The following is a 13,163-nucleotide window of genomic DNA, read 5'->3' as shown; positions in this document are numbered from 1 at the left end:
CCGCAATCGATCTTTCTGTCAATCACACGGAGAATAATAACGAATAGGGTTGCTTGATTTCTTAAGACCATGCCTCTGATGTCCCACAAACAAAGCTTGTCCCATGTTGTGTTCATAGTTTAGACATTAGTTTGAAGAAAATTGTTCTTAAAACATACAGAAAACTGGCCAGCAGGCTGCTGCATCGTGATGTTATAAGAAAACAAGCTGTACGATACTCCACACCTCCCTCCACACATTGGTTTACAGCAGCGCTGACACAAAAAGCTACAATGCTAGTTACGTTAGGTGCTTGATGTACAGTAGCTAATTAGCCCGTAGCTAGTAGTTCACAGATCATTCTCACAGGCGTATTTTCTAAGAATGGATGCCACTAACTTACTCACCCTGCTTTACATGTGCAGTTAGAGTCCTCCATTTTGAGTTTGTGAGGTGTCTGTGCCGTCCGCATAGATTGCAAACACCTAGAATCAACTCGTATTTTGTCTGCTCGAAATCCAAATGTCAGATATATCCTTGTGTCAAATAGTTCAGGCCTTTGTGTAGAACTCTCTTAGAAAAAGTAGTGGCATTTGGCAATTTAACATACAGAATATTATTGTGATGAATCCTTGAGAATCTTGAGGTATATGCTGTTCAGTGGATATTTTATTAACTTGCTCCAAAGTTTGTGGGGCATAGCAAGTAACTAGGGGGTCCGGAACTTTCCGCCTGAATAGGAGAGGTCTATTACTGGCCTCTCCGTGCTCGGCTACTCTGGTTTGAAGGGAAACTGCAATTATTTTTAAACCTCGAGCTTTGGCTTAGAGTTTGAGCTCTTAGTAGTGGATGGTTGGTACCGAACTCCTCGAACAACACCAGGAAGACTGCAGTCACAGCACTGAGGTCTCACTGTACCAGTTCTGTTTGGTAGATGACAAAATCCTTAGTATTCTGGGGAGATGTACTGTATTAACTTCAGACTCTGCTCTCTGTTCATGAGGGCTCTACCACAGACAATCTGCTCTATCATGGGCTGTGTGTGTGTGTGTGCATGTGTGTGCGTGTGCATGTGTGTGCGTGCGTGTGTGCGCACGGATTACAGCCACCCTCTGCTCTTATTAACTCTGGCACCCTCGATAGTCCCTGGGCTTAGACAAAGGTCACCTGTCAGGTTCTGGTTGTACACACACACTCTCTCACACACACACACACACACACACACACACACACACACACACCATCCACCCCCTTGGTCCCATAGTGTTTTATACATGTGGAGGCCTAGCTGTCAGATACACTGTGTCCACTTTATTAGGTATACTCTTTTTAATGCTGTACATTAAGTACAACAACTAAACCGTAACACCATGTCTACATGCTTTATGCATATTGAGCTGTTGCAGCCACATGACTGGCTGTTTGGAGGAGCAGGCTACTGAGTGTGTGTCCAGAGAAGATGATGGTGTCAGCTCAGCCCTGAGAGAGGCAGTGTGGGAGCGTTCGCCTGGTAATGCCCGTGTCAGATACAGCAGACAGAGATGCAGAGCACAGACAGCCATGACCATGAATCCACAGGCATGTAGTTTACAGTAGTGTTTGTGTGTGGAGAGTTACTGGCTTTATGAGAGAGAGGGAGAGTGTGTGTGTGTGGGGGTGGGGGGGGGGTAGGGTTTGGGTGTGTCGGGGGGGGGGGGGGGGGGGGGGGGTTACAGTATGTGTACTACGCTATCCAAGTTGGACTTGAGTCCTGCTGAGTGTGTTGTAGTAGTGTCCTTTTAGTGTGCTCTCGGCAGCTCTGAGAGGAGACTTGGGCCCTTCCCTCCCTGCCGCAGGTCACTCACTGCTTATGAAGTGCGTGAAGAGATGGAGGGAGAGAGAGAGGGATGGATGGACTACAGTACATTCTACAACCTGTCACTGTTGCTATGAGACCAAGGACCATTTTAATGATGCATGACTTGCACTATCATGTATTTTAACTACTGTCTAATGAACTAAACTAAAAGCTATACCTCCTACTCTCTCCCTCCTCTCTCATCTCTTCTACTCTACCTCCTTATTCCCTTCCACTCTCTACCCTGCCTCCTAACTCCTCTCTCTTACGCCCTGGCTCCTAACTCCTCCATTTTACGCCCTGCCTCCTAACTCCTCCCTCATACGCCCTGCCTCCTAACTCCTCCCCCTTACGCCCTGCCTTCTTACTCCTCCCCCTTACACCCTGCCTCCTAACTCCTCCCTCTTACGCCCTGCCCCCTAACTCCTCCCTCTTACGCCCTGCCTCCTAACTCCTCCCCCTTACTCCCTGCCTCCTAACTCCTCCCCCTTATGCCCAACCCCTGGCCTCTTCCCTCCTCATCTTCTCCCGTCTATGGCCACAAAGCAGCCCAAAGCCTTATCTCACCCTCCACAGCTCCCAACTCAATCAGATTAATAAAGAGGCGATTCAGTTTCTGCTGAGGCAAGCATGTGCTGTTGAAAGGCCAGAATGGGGACAGAGAAAAGGACGTTTTGATGACGAAGCCAGAAGCATAAAGAGGGAAACGTAAAGGAAGGGTAAAATCATTTAAGCCTGTAGAGAGGCCGGCGTCACAGAAATATCCCCGTTTCGATCTGACTTCGAAAATCTCCACCAGTCCTCCACTGTGAACGCCGTAGTAGAGGGGGATGGGAAGAGGAAAGGCAGAACACGGCTCGAAGAAGAAACGAAGACCCCTCCTTCTGTCACGGCGTCTGTCCTATTGTCGGTTCTGCCTGGCCCTTACATGGCGGCTGACCCAGAATCGCTGCTCTCCTGTGATTACTGCCTGTCGGGCAGCTCGTGTTTCGGGTATTTATTGCGTGCTCTATAGTAGACCTCGCCGGACAGGCCTTCAGAACGCAAGTCTTCGGCAAGTTCACTCATTCTTTTTCACTTATTCATTCATTTATTAATATACGTAGATAATGTGCTATGTGCTACTCTGAGAACTTGAGTGCAGTGCAGATTCTGCCGTGTGGCTGTTCGACAGACTGAACAGGTAAACGGTACTGCAGGTGTAGTGGAAGTGATTTGGGACCCACGCTCCAGTGATGCTGCCCTTGGACCTCATGGCTGCCCTTGTGATCTAACGGTGGATCCCCATGGCGTTGAAACAATTACGAGAGCCTCGGAGCATGGCGTGGACAGCTGGCCTGTGAGAGTATATCAGTGTCTGGACTGTGGTTCGAGGTCAGGTGACAGGCCATAGCTCAGAGAGAGAGAGGGGGTGGGAGGAGTGGTGGGAAGGAGGAAGAGGAGGAGAGAACAGAGCTTGAAGTTTCCTTCACCTTTGGCTGTACGGCTCCTAACAGAAACTCGATCACCCCCTCTGGAGCTGGTGACTTCGAGAGGGGAAGGACAGTGATGAAGAGGAGGGAGTTAGAGAGAGAGAGAGAAGGTAAATGCGAAAGGGAGACCGTGAGTTACCTGGATTCTCATCCATTATACAAGGCTATTAGGCGTCTGATAGCTCTGCTTTTCCCAGAAGAGGAGCAGGAGGCAAAGTGACTCAGAAACTAAAGTCATTTCAAATAGAGTTTCAAAACAAGCATCTGGAAACTTATAGGATGTACAGTATCTATATTTGACCACACGTTTTTAGCTGCGACCAGCAGCTCTGTAGCTTGCTCTGTCAGTTACAGTAGTTGGTCGGTCCACAGACGTTTTTGGAGGCGTGACCAAGGTGGTGTAAAAAATGACAGTATTACGGACACAGTATGATTGAGGGCGATAGTTTGTCATGTGCGAATGCATGCACGCGTGTATGCATGGCGTATATGGTCCAAGCTATTGTGAATTTGTAGTTATATACTGTATTTACATACTGTGTGTGTGTGTTTATTTTAGTTCTGCTCTGCTGCACCACTGTTCCTCAGAAGGATTATGGTCCTTACCACAGTGTGTGTGTGTGTGTGTGTGTGTGTGTGTGTGTGTGTGTGTGTGTGTGTGTGTGTGGGCCATTGGGAACCCTAGGCAGGAGCCAGTGGAGGGAGTAATCACAAAACCCTGTCAACTTCCTGTCAACAAGAGCTTTCATCTCCTTTTACCATGAAGTCAGCAGAGAGGACTCATTTAACAGTGTTAAGCCCTACTCTCCTCTTCTGTGTGGGCTAATGAGGAGACTACGGAGGGGAGTGGATAAAGGTACCGCTGTGGAGGAGAGAGAGGAGAGTACAGGAGAGAGCTCACAGGACAGCATAGCTCTCTCCTGTACTGTTCTCTCTTCTCTCTCTCCCTCCAGAGCAGTACTTAACCACTTCCTTCCTTCTCTAGTGTCAGGCAAACAGGATGTGTCCCGTGGTCTCTCTTTCTCACTCTCTCCTTCCTCTCTCTCTGTGACTCATTAGCGGGTCTCAGTCTACCAGTAAATTCGTGGAGGCTAACCTCTCGAGTCCAGATAAGAGGCTGTTATGACTGTGGTAAAGCTCCACTCTCTCTTGCTGCTCAGATGAGAGTAGACCTGATACCAATACCCTCCCCTCTCCCTCTCTCCTCCTCCTCCTTCTCTCTCTCCTCCTCTCTTTTCCTGGTCTCTCACCCAGTCTCCATCTCTCTCTGCACAGGAAGTGGTATGTCTGATGGTTTCCTCCTAAAACCGTGCACAAATGATTGTTGCACAGCTTTGTTGCAGCACGTTTTGGTCAAATGAATGATTGTATAGAAAATGGAAAAACTTGTTTGTGACCCGTTTTAAATAAATTAATCAATTTACTAAATGAAAAGGCCAGTTACGAAATGAAGGAAACATTTTTTGGGCTAATACAATTTTGTATTGGCCAACGTCGAATCAATTCAGATCGTATTTCATTAGCCCTGTCCAGACGGGATTAGTTTCAGCAGGGGAGGTCAGGTAATGTCATTTTCACTAATATGTCTTGACTGTTGATTTAGCTAAATAATAATAATGCAGCTAAATTACATCACATCAAATCATACAGTGCACTCCAAAAGTATAGACTGACACATTTCTAAACCTATTACCTATGGATGAAAATTTGCCTACTTGGTTTGCTGATCTTAAATGAATCAGATCCTTCTTCATCGTTGCGCCCCCAGGTGGCCCGGTGCAACAGAGTTGGTCAGATGGGGGTGCAGCCAAACCAGGGCACAAAACCAGGACAACAATAAGCCATAATGAAGATTTAATTACAAAACCAAAATAGCAACACGGGGAACATAGAGGACTCTAACAGTGGCACCAAATAAATTTAAAAAAACAATCCAAAATAACTCCACCCCCCCCTGGCAGGTGCTAGTGGGTGGGTGGTGGTCATTCTAAACTGGGGTGTTTTGGTGCGTTCCAGGCAACCCGTAACTCGTGTTTTTCCGACCTCCTACACGTGAAAATGCTCTGGAATGGCAGTCAAACCCGTAACTTCCCACCCGTGAACTCGTACAGATCGATGTACTCCCAGTTGCCGTGTGGGAAGTTACGGGTTTGACTGCCATTCCAGAGCATTTTCACGTGTAGGAGGTCGGAAAAACACGAGTTACGGGTTGCCTGGAACGCGCCATTAGACAGCAGGTAAACCCTGCATATGTAGAGACACGGTATCTCAACTACAGTAGTCATCTGCCCCTGTGTGCAAAACGTAGAAGAAATAATCACAGAAGACATCTAGGCTGTTAATCAACTAAAGAAACCCATGAAGAAAAAAGAATAATAACCACAATGAAGCAGCTCTACCAACCAGAGCCCTGGCACAGCTCCAGCAGGAAAGAGAGAGAACTGAGGACAAAGAGGACTATTTATAAGGAGGGAGGGGCCACGTTGATTGGAGCAGGTGAGGAATGATGATTGGAACCAGGCACACACAATCTGAGAATGTGGAGAATGAGAACAGCAGAGGGAGACAGAAGAAACAACCACACAAAACAGAACCAACAGGGCGGCCTAACAAATATAACACAACAAATAACACCGTACGTAACAGTCATCATCACTGCAAAAGGATTGTGATCCACTTCTCCGGCTTTGTATCAGAATCAGTTTTATTAGCCAGGTAGTTTTTACACATACTAGGAATTTGTTGGGGTCAGTTGGTGCATACCACTGATGGAGACAACATTAGACAGGGGTGCAAGGACAAGACGGGACAGTGAAAAGGCAGGGCAGTGCAAATGAGCAGTGCAAAATACAAAATGATATGCGATGAATGTACAGTGTGTGTACAGAGTGGTGTGTGCAATGTTTTGTATATATGCATTGTGATGTGTGTGTGCAGTGTGAGCCTATGTACAGTACAGTCAGCGGTCCTGTGCAAGCAGAGGGGGCAGAGTCAGAGGGGGGTGAGTCAGTGGGGGACCAGCCTTATTGATGAGGCTGTGGCAGTGGTGAAGAACCCTCTTTTCTTGGTCCCAATTTCCCTCAGCCTCCTGCTCAGTGGGAGTGGTTCAAAGAGATTGTGACCTCTGTTTTATGTGGAGAAGCCAACCAGCATCTGGCTCCCAATACCGCAGAACCCATTTGAAATTCTCTCTTTGGCCACAGATGAGCAGAGATATGACAGCTCTACTTACTTGGTTAGCTAGTCTCATTGATCCCAGTTGAGAGAGAGATGCCAGTGGTCCATATAAACAAAGCAGGGAGAGAGGGGAAATAAACGTCAAACAGCTTGACGAACGCACAATGCCGGCCCTCCACTGCATTGTTCAGTCAAGAATTAATTTGTCTTCGTCGCAGCGATCTCTGAATCCCGAGCGGTTATTCATTACAGATTCATTCCAGCGACAACCATAATTCTGGCCTTAGAATTTTATATGAGCTGGCACTGTACATTTTATATTTCTGCTTCCGTTATTTCAATAATAATGGAAGTGATACTGGTGACATCTACGCAAGCATTCTAATAATATTCTATTTTGTATATGTATGCATTGTTTGTGCATTGCCAGTAGTTTTGGAGCCCACTGTATTTATTTTACTCTCATCACAATAGAAAAATGCTTATGAGTTTTGGCATAGAGCCTTATTCAGAGCATTTGAAGGCTGGAAATAGACCTGTCAATCACGCAGAGAATAACCAATAAGGTTGCTTGATTTCTTAAGACCACGCCTCTGGTGTCCCACAAACAAAGCTTGTCCGTTCTGCTAATAGATTAGACATTAGTTTGAAGAAAATGGTTCTTAAAACATACAGAAAACCGGCCTGCAGGCTGCTGTACCATAATGTTACAGTATAAGAAAACAAGCTGTACGATACTCCACACCTCCCTCCACACATCAGTTTACAGCAGCGCCGGCACAAAAAGCTACGAAGCTAGTAATGTTTGGTGCTTGATGTAACTTACAGTAGCTAATTAGTTAACAGATCATTCTCACAGGCCTCGATTTTGTCATGAGGAATTTCAATCTGGAGTTTGTGAGGCGTCTGTACCCTCCACATAGATTGCCAACACCTAGCATCACTCGTATGTTGTCTGCTCCGAAATCCAAATCGCATGGATTTATCCTTGTGTCAAATAGTTCAGGCCTTTCTGTAGGACTCTCTTTGACAAAGTAGTGGCATTTGGCAAATAACATGCAGCAATATTGTTAGGAATCTTTGAGAGAATCATCATGTATGTGCGGTTCAGTAGACATTTTATTAACTTAGCCTGTGGGGCATAGCAACAGTAACTAGGGGGGAACGGAACCTGCTGCCTAGCACTCCACTGAGAATCCCATAGTTGAAGCGCAACATCCTATTTGAATTCAGCTATACCCATCTTTCTCTCTCCTCTTTCCCTAGACTACTCTTTCTCTTCTCTTTCCCCAGTCTCTTCTCTTTTCTGCTAGTCTTTTCCCCTAGCGTCTTCCTCTCCCCAGCCTCCAGCACTTCCTTCTCAGGCAAGGCTCTCGTAGGTCTGATATCCTCCCTGGGGGAGCTGCTCCCTGCCTGTCCCGATCATCTCCTGAGCCCTGAACCCTGCTCACTAGGAGAGATCTCGGGGGAGTTGGCGGGTGTAAGCAGCATGCTTATAACAGTCGTACAGGCAGGTTTCAGATTCAAGTCACATGGAATCGGATATGAGTCAGACTTAAACACCCTCTGAATGTGGTTTGGAATGTGGCTTGAAATATCTGATTCCATATGTCTCATGCCTGTTCAGACAGTAAATCAGATTTGAGTCGGATTTGAGTCCCAAGTTGGATTTGTCACACTTCAAATTCGTAGTGGAAAAAAGTCAGCGAGATCTAGATAGTAGGTCTATTTCTACACAGGTAGCCACTTCAGATAAGCTGCACTGTAGTTTAAATCTACAACAGCAAGTCCCTCTATTGACAAATTAGCCGCTTGTATCACATTTCCGCAGTGAAAAACCTCAACTGTCTGGTATGGCATGACTAGTAATGTGTGTGTCTGTAGTGTGCATTCCTACGCTCGATGTGTGCGCGTGCGTGTGTTTGTGTACTTTCTAGGTGTGTGTGTGTGTGTGTGTGTGTGTGGATGTGTGTGCGCGTGTGTGTGCCTAAGTGAGTGTTGCAGCTCCCTGCCAGTGTTCTGTGTATAGGTTAATTGCGGCGTTTGGAGGAGGGGGTCTCGTTCTGGTGTTGAAAGATGAGCGTGGAACCCTGGGCTCCCAGAGGGAAGGAGGGATAGAGGAAGCGGAGGTGTGGAGAAGTGACAGTATGACGGAAATGAGGAGGAGAGGAGGAGGGAGGGATGGAGTGGAGGATGGTAGAGGAGGTAGAGGGTGGTAGAGGAAGGGTGGGAAATGTGATGATGGGGGGATGGAGAGGAGAAGTGGAGGAGAAATTGTGACAGATCCAGGCCGATTCTCTGCAGGGAAAAGAAGGTGGCAGTTCTCAGCTCCCACAATGCATTGTGTGTGACTATAGTGAGAGGAGGATAGGGGAGGCTACTGGTGTCTACAGGTTGTCATAAGGAACACTCAATATGATGCATTACTGTTTGTCGTGCATAGAGCCAAAGTGTGTCCTCATTTTGAAGTCCTGAATTGGGGTCAGATACAGCGTTTGGTTCCTTACAGAAAATCCCATTCATTTTCCCATAGGGAATTTGAAAAAACACCCAATTAAGCTCTGCGTTTAACACAGGCATCTGAAAGCTTGATATTTTGAGATATCCTCCTCCTTCAGTTGAGAGGGCTATCATTAGCAAAAGCTAACAAGCAGCCATTCAACTGTGCAAAGAATGGAATATGAAATGAACACATTTAAGGAGGTACATTTTTCTAAATCACTAGGGTACATTTGAATAGAATTCTCTGCAGCAAAAGAAATGTATAGGGCCTCCGCTCTCTATTCCTGTCCTATTGTCCTGATGTTCTGTATGGATTCTGTGTGGTTCCTGTCCAGTGGTTGGCTACTGTGGCAGGATCTTTTTCTTTACCTGTAATTGTGTTGGTGTCTGTATTTGTGAAACTTTTGTGTTTGTGTTCGCTATCCAGCCAACCAGTGAGGAGGACCTGTGTCCTATCTGCTATGCCCACTCCATCTCCGCCATCTTCAAACCCTGCTCTCACAAGTCCTGCAAGTGAGTCTTCCTCCACCACATCTAAAGCACTCATACAACCTCTTCACATGTTCTGAACCCAGGTTGGTGAAGTAAGCGGCGCCGGTTTATGAGCAATCTCTAGTGCTGATGTGCAACATTATTGGCGACTCCTGATTGGTTTAAATCTCATGCTAAGAACAGACACACCAGGGTTATTTTCTCCTATAAGCCAGGGTAGTAAGCCTGGCAGCCCCCCCCCCCCCCCAAAAACAAAGGCGTCGAGTAAGCCAGATATGATGTGGCTTACATTAGATTCCCCGTAGTCTTTTGAAATATTGGAATAGTTTATTCAATCAAACCTTTTCATGACTGTCCCGTTGTCCACGTTAGCTAGCTAGCTACTGGCAGTAACAGTGATCAACATGGAAAACAGAGATGTGGAATATTTGGTGAACGATTTTCAAAAGCTAACGTATCGCCTCTCTTCAAGTGAGCCCTCAGATTTGTAGCCCATGCTTAAGCACGGATATGTTAAAGCCCACAACGTTAGCTAACTTGGCTAGCTAGAATAAGCTAGCCAGCATTCAACAATGTGTTCACTCAACAACAGCTGGTGGCTAGTATAGCTAGCTAACGTTAGATCTCCCCATACACTGAGATGGTGGACTAACGTTAAACCAGAGCCGAGCCGCAATCAAGTACAGTGGAGATATAGATGTACAACCTGCCATGTTGATAGACGGTATTACTGTAAACACTAACCTGACATATTTCACTGGCCAACGCCAGCTTGAGTCTGAGCAGAACTCTTCACCGGGCTGCCAGACCTGTTCCCATCAATTTCGTCTGACAGACAGATGGGTGTGGAGTTCTTGACTGGCCGCCCCCCCCCCCCCCCCCCCCACACACACACACACACGTTTAATAACTCTGATGAGAATCTGAGTGTGATGTGTGGTTCTGAATGACTCAGCTCTCAGAACTGCTGATTGGGTCTGAAAAAAACAACCTCTCCTTGGCCCCAGGGGAGAATATCTATTACATACTTTGAGATGCATTTGATTTATACTCCCTGGCGTGCTTATCCGGAGTTAGCAGGTGTGTGTGTGTGTGTGTGTGTGTGTGTGTGTGTGTGTGTGTGTGTGTGTGTGTGTGTGTGTGTGTGTGTGTGTGTGTGTGTGGGGGGGGGGGGTATAGCTTCATTGTCTCTGACTGTGTTGCCCTTTTGTTTCCCCCCAGGGCCTGCATCAACCAGCACCTGATGAACAACAAGGACTGCTTCTTCTGCAAAGCCACCATTACAGGGGTGGATGACTACAGCAAGCCTGCTTGCTCCTAACACCTCCCTCCCTTAAGCTCTGTGCACACACACACACACACACACAGACACAAACACTCACGCTGAACATGCCTCAGAGACCTGTCACACACACATGAAAGCAGAGCCACATTCTGTACATACAAACACATACATACAGTACTCACACACACACACACACAGGTACAAAATATGCTGAACACAGCTTAGTGACCTAATACTTTCTCACACACGTGCGCACACACACACACACACACACACACACACACACACACACACACACACACACACACACACAAACCCACTGGGGCTCACCAGATTCCTTAAACTGTGCCCCATGGGGCCACCTATGTATGTGTGTGTGTGCACGTGCGTGCGTGCACGTATCCACCCAAAGACCTGTCCACTCTGTGAATGAAGTCTCTTCGTCTGACCTGGAGTCCCCTCCGTCAGCACTAAACAGGCTCCAGCAGCACCAAGCACTCGAGGTTTCAGGACATCTGGACGTCTCACTGGGAAAAGGAGTTGGAGGACAGTGGTGAGGGCGGGTGTGTTGGGAGGGACAGTGGCGAGGGTGGGTGTGTTGGGAGAGACAGTGGCGAGGGTGGGTGTGTTGGGAGAGACAGTGGCGAGGGTGGGTGTGTTGGGAGAGACAGTGGCGAGGGTGGGGTGATATGGGATTGTGGAGGGGGATGGTTGTGGGAGTATTCATCCGTGGGGGGTTGTTAGCATGTACCAGTGTTCCAGAAAGCTTCACATGTACAGATAGAGCTGTACAGATATGAGGGTCTGTCCTCCTGTACCATGTAGAAAATGATACCTGATCAGATCTATATCAGTCAATAACAAAACGCCTTTTCAGCACTCGAGACCCAGTGTGTGACAGGTATCTGAGAGGGTTGTGTGGTATTGAATGGTCACCCGGAGAGACACACACACACACACACACACACACACACACACACACACACACACAGAGAGAAGTGCAGTACGTAGAAGTGTGAAAATAGACTGACCGACTTTGGAGATGACAGGAGAGCGGATGTTTTCGCTCCAGGCCACTGGCCACCCCACGCTCTGTCACCCGTCAACTCCTCATTCAGACAGGAGCCTCGCATGAGGCTTGTCCTTGAGTGCGAAACAAACTCACCTGTCAGCCGACCTCTACAGGAGTTACAGCTCACCTCTGGCCAACTGACCAACCCCCCCCCCCCTGCCTGAGCCCTCACACCTGGCCATCATCCATTATACACAGGTCCTATTCCCTTGCCATGTACACTCTGAGAAAACGGTTCCAAAACGGGTTCTTCATCATCTTTGTGAGACAACCCTCTTAAAAAACGCTTCAAGAGGCCTTTTTTTAAATTCCTGCTTTCTTTATTCCAGAGCAAGGTTAGCTAGTACCTTTTTGGACTAAATGGTTCTACCCAGGATTTCTAGAGGGTTCTCCCACAGAGACAACTGGAGATCCCGGTGGTTCTAGGTAGTGCTATTTTACCTGAGAGTGTGCTGCACTGGTGAATGCTTATCTTTGATACACCAAACACACACTCAGAACAGTGTTGTCCCTGGGCTGGGAGGGGGGGAGGAGGAGGCAGACAGCTTGACACACTTGGAATTTAGGGCACGCATAATTACGTGTTTATTTACAACTTTTTGTGGGTGCATGTGTAACTGAGCAATATCGGTTAAACTCCTCAGTACAAATACAGGCCACCCATGCCATCGAATCATTCGCTTTTCGGTGGCACAACGCAGTGTTTATGAGAGGTGGTGGTGCGCTGGAGTCAGAGCACCTGAGATTGAACCCGGCGTGGGCAAGTGAGGGTGGAAGCTATACTGACAAGCGACGCAGTGACACCGGTGACAAGTGTGCACGCGCGTGTGTTTGTGGGGGAGGTAGGGGTTGTTGTTGTTGGTGTGGTTTCTTGGTGTATGGAGGTTTACCATGGTTTAGGCTTAGGCTGTCAAGGGAGATTTAGGTTGTCTAAGCAATATATAAACTGTTGATGTGTTTTTGTTTGGTCTGTTTTGTTTCTTGTTTTTTTTGTTTTGTTTTGGGGGGTGGGGGTTGGAGGGGGGGAAGGAGGACGAGCTAATTGCTCTTATTATTTCTCCTTTGTGAGTGAGAGTGCACATACAGTATATTGATGGTGTAACTGCATTAAATTATTTATCCTAAGATGTTGGTCTGCTGTGGTTTCTTGTGGAGAGCAGTAAGAGAGGAGAGCAGAGGGTATCAAATCAAATCAAACTTTATTTGTATAGCGCATTTCATACGCAGAGGCAACACAATGCACTTTACAGAGAGCAATGGGAGGGTGGACATAGGTGCTCCCCCTACATATTCCAGAGGGAAGCAAAAAAACAGTTTCACCCGGGGGCCAGAATAGTGAGCTGAAGA

At 47.2% G+C, this 13,163-nt stretch overlaps 1 protein-coding gene across 1 annotated transcript in view; it reads left to right on the top strand.

Annotated features, from left to right (window-relative positions):
- Window positions 1–11,270, top strand: part of rnf123 (ring finger protein 123) — a 132,251-nt gene extending 120,981 nt beyond the window's left edge. Inside the window, exons 38-39 of the mRNA XM_084445282.1 lie at window positions 9,395–9,480; window positions 10,681–11,270. Of these exons, the coding sequence (XP_084301408.1) occupies window positions 9,395–9,480; window positions 10,681–10,780 (186 nt within the window). The 3' untranslated portion in view covers window positions 10,781–11,270. The remainder of the gene's footprint in view (window positions 1–9,394; window positions 9,481–10,680) is intronic.
- The last annotated feature ends 1,893 nt before the right edge of the window (window positions 11,271–13,163 follow it).

This window comes from Borostomias antarcticus (genome assembly GCF_949987555.1).
Source record: "Borostomias antarcticus genome assembly, chromosome: 11".
Taxonomy (NCBI): Eukaryota; Metazoa; Chordata; class Actinopteri; order Stomiiformes; family Stomiidae; genus Borostomias; species Borostomias antarcticus.
This window is presented reverse-complemented; position numbering and strand designations above follow the sequence as displayed.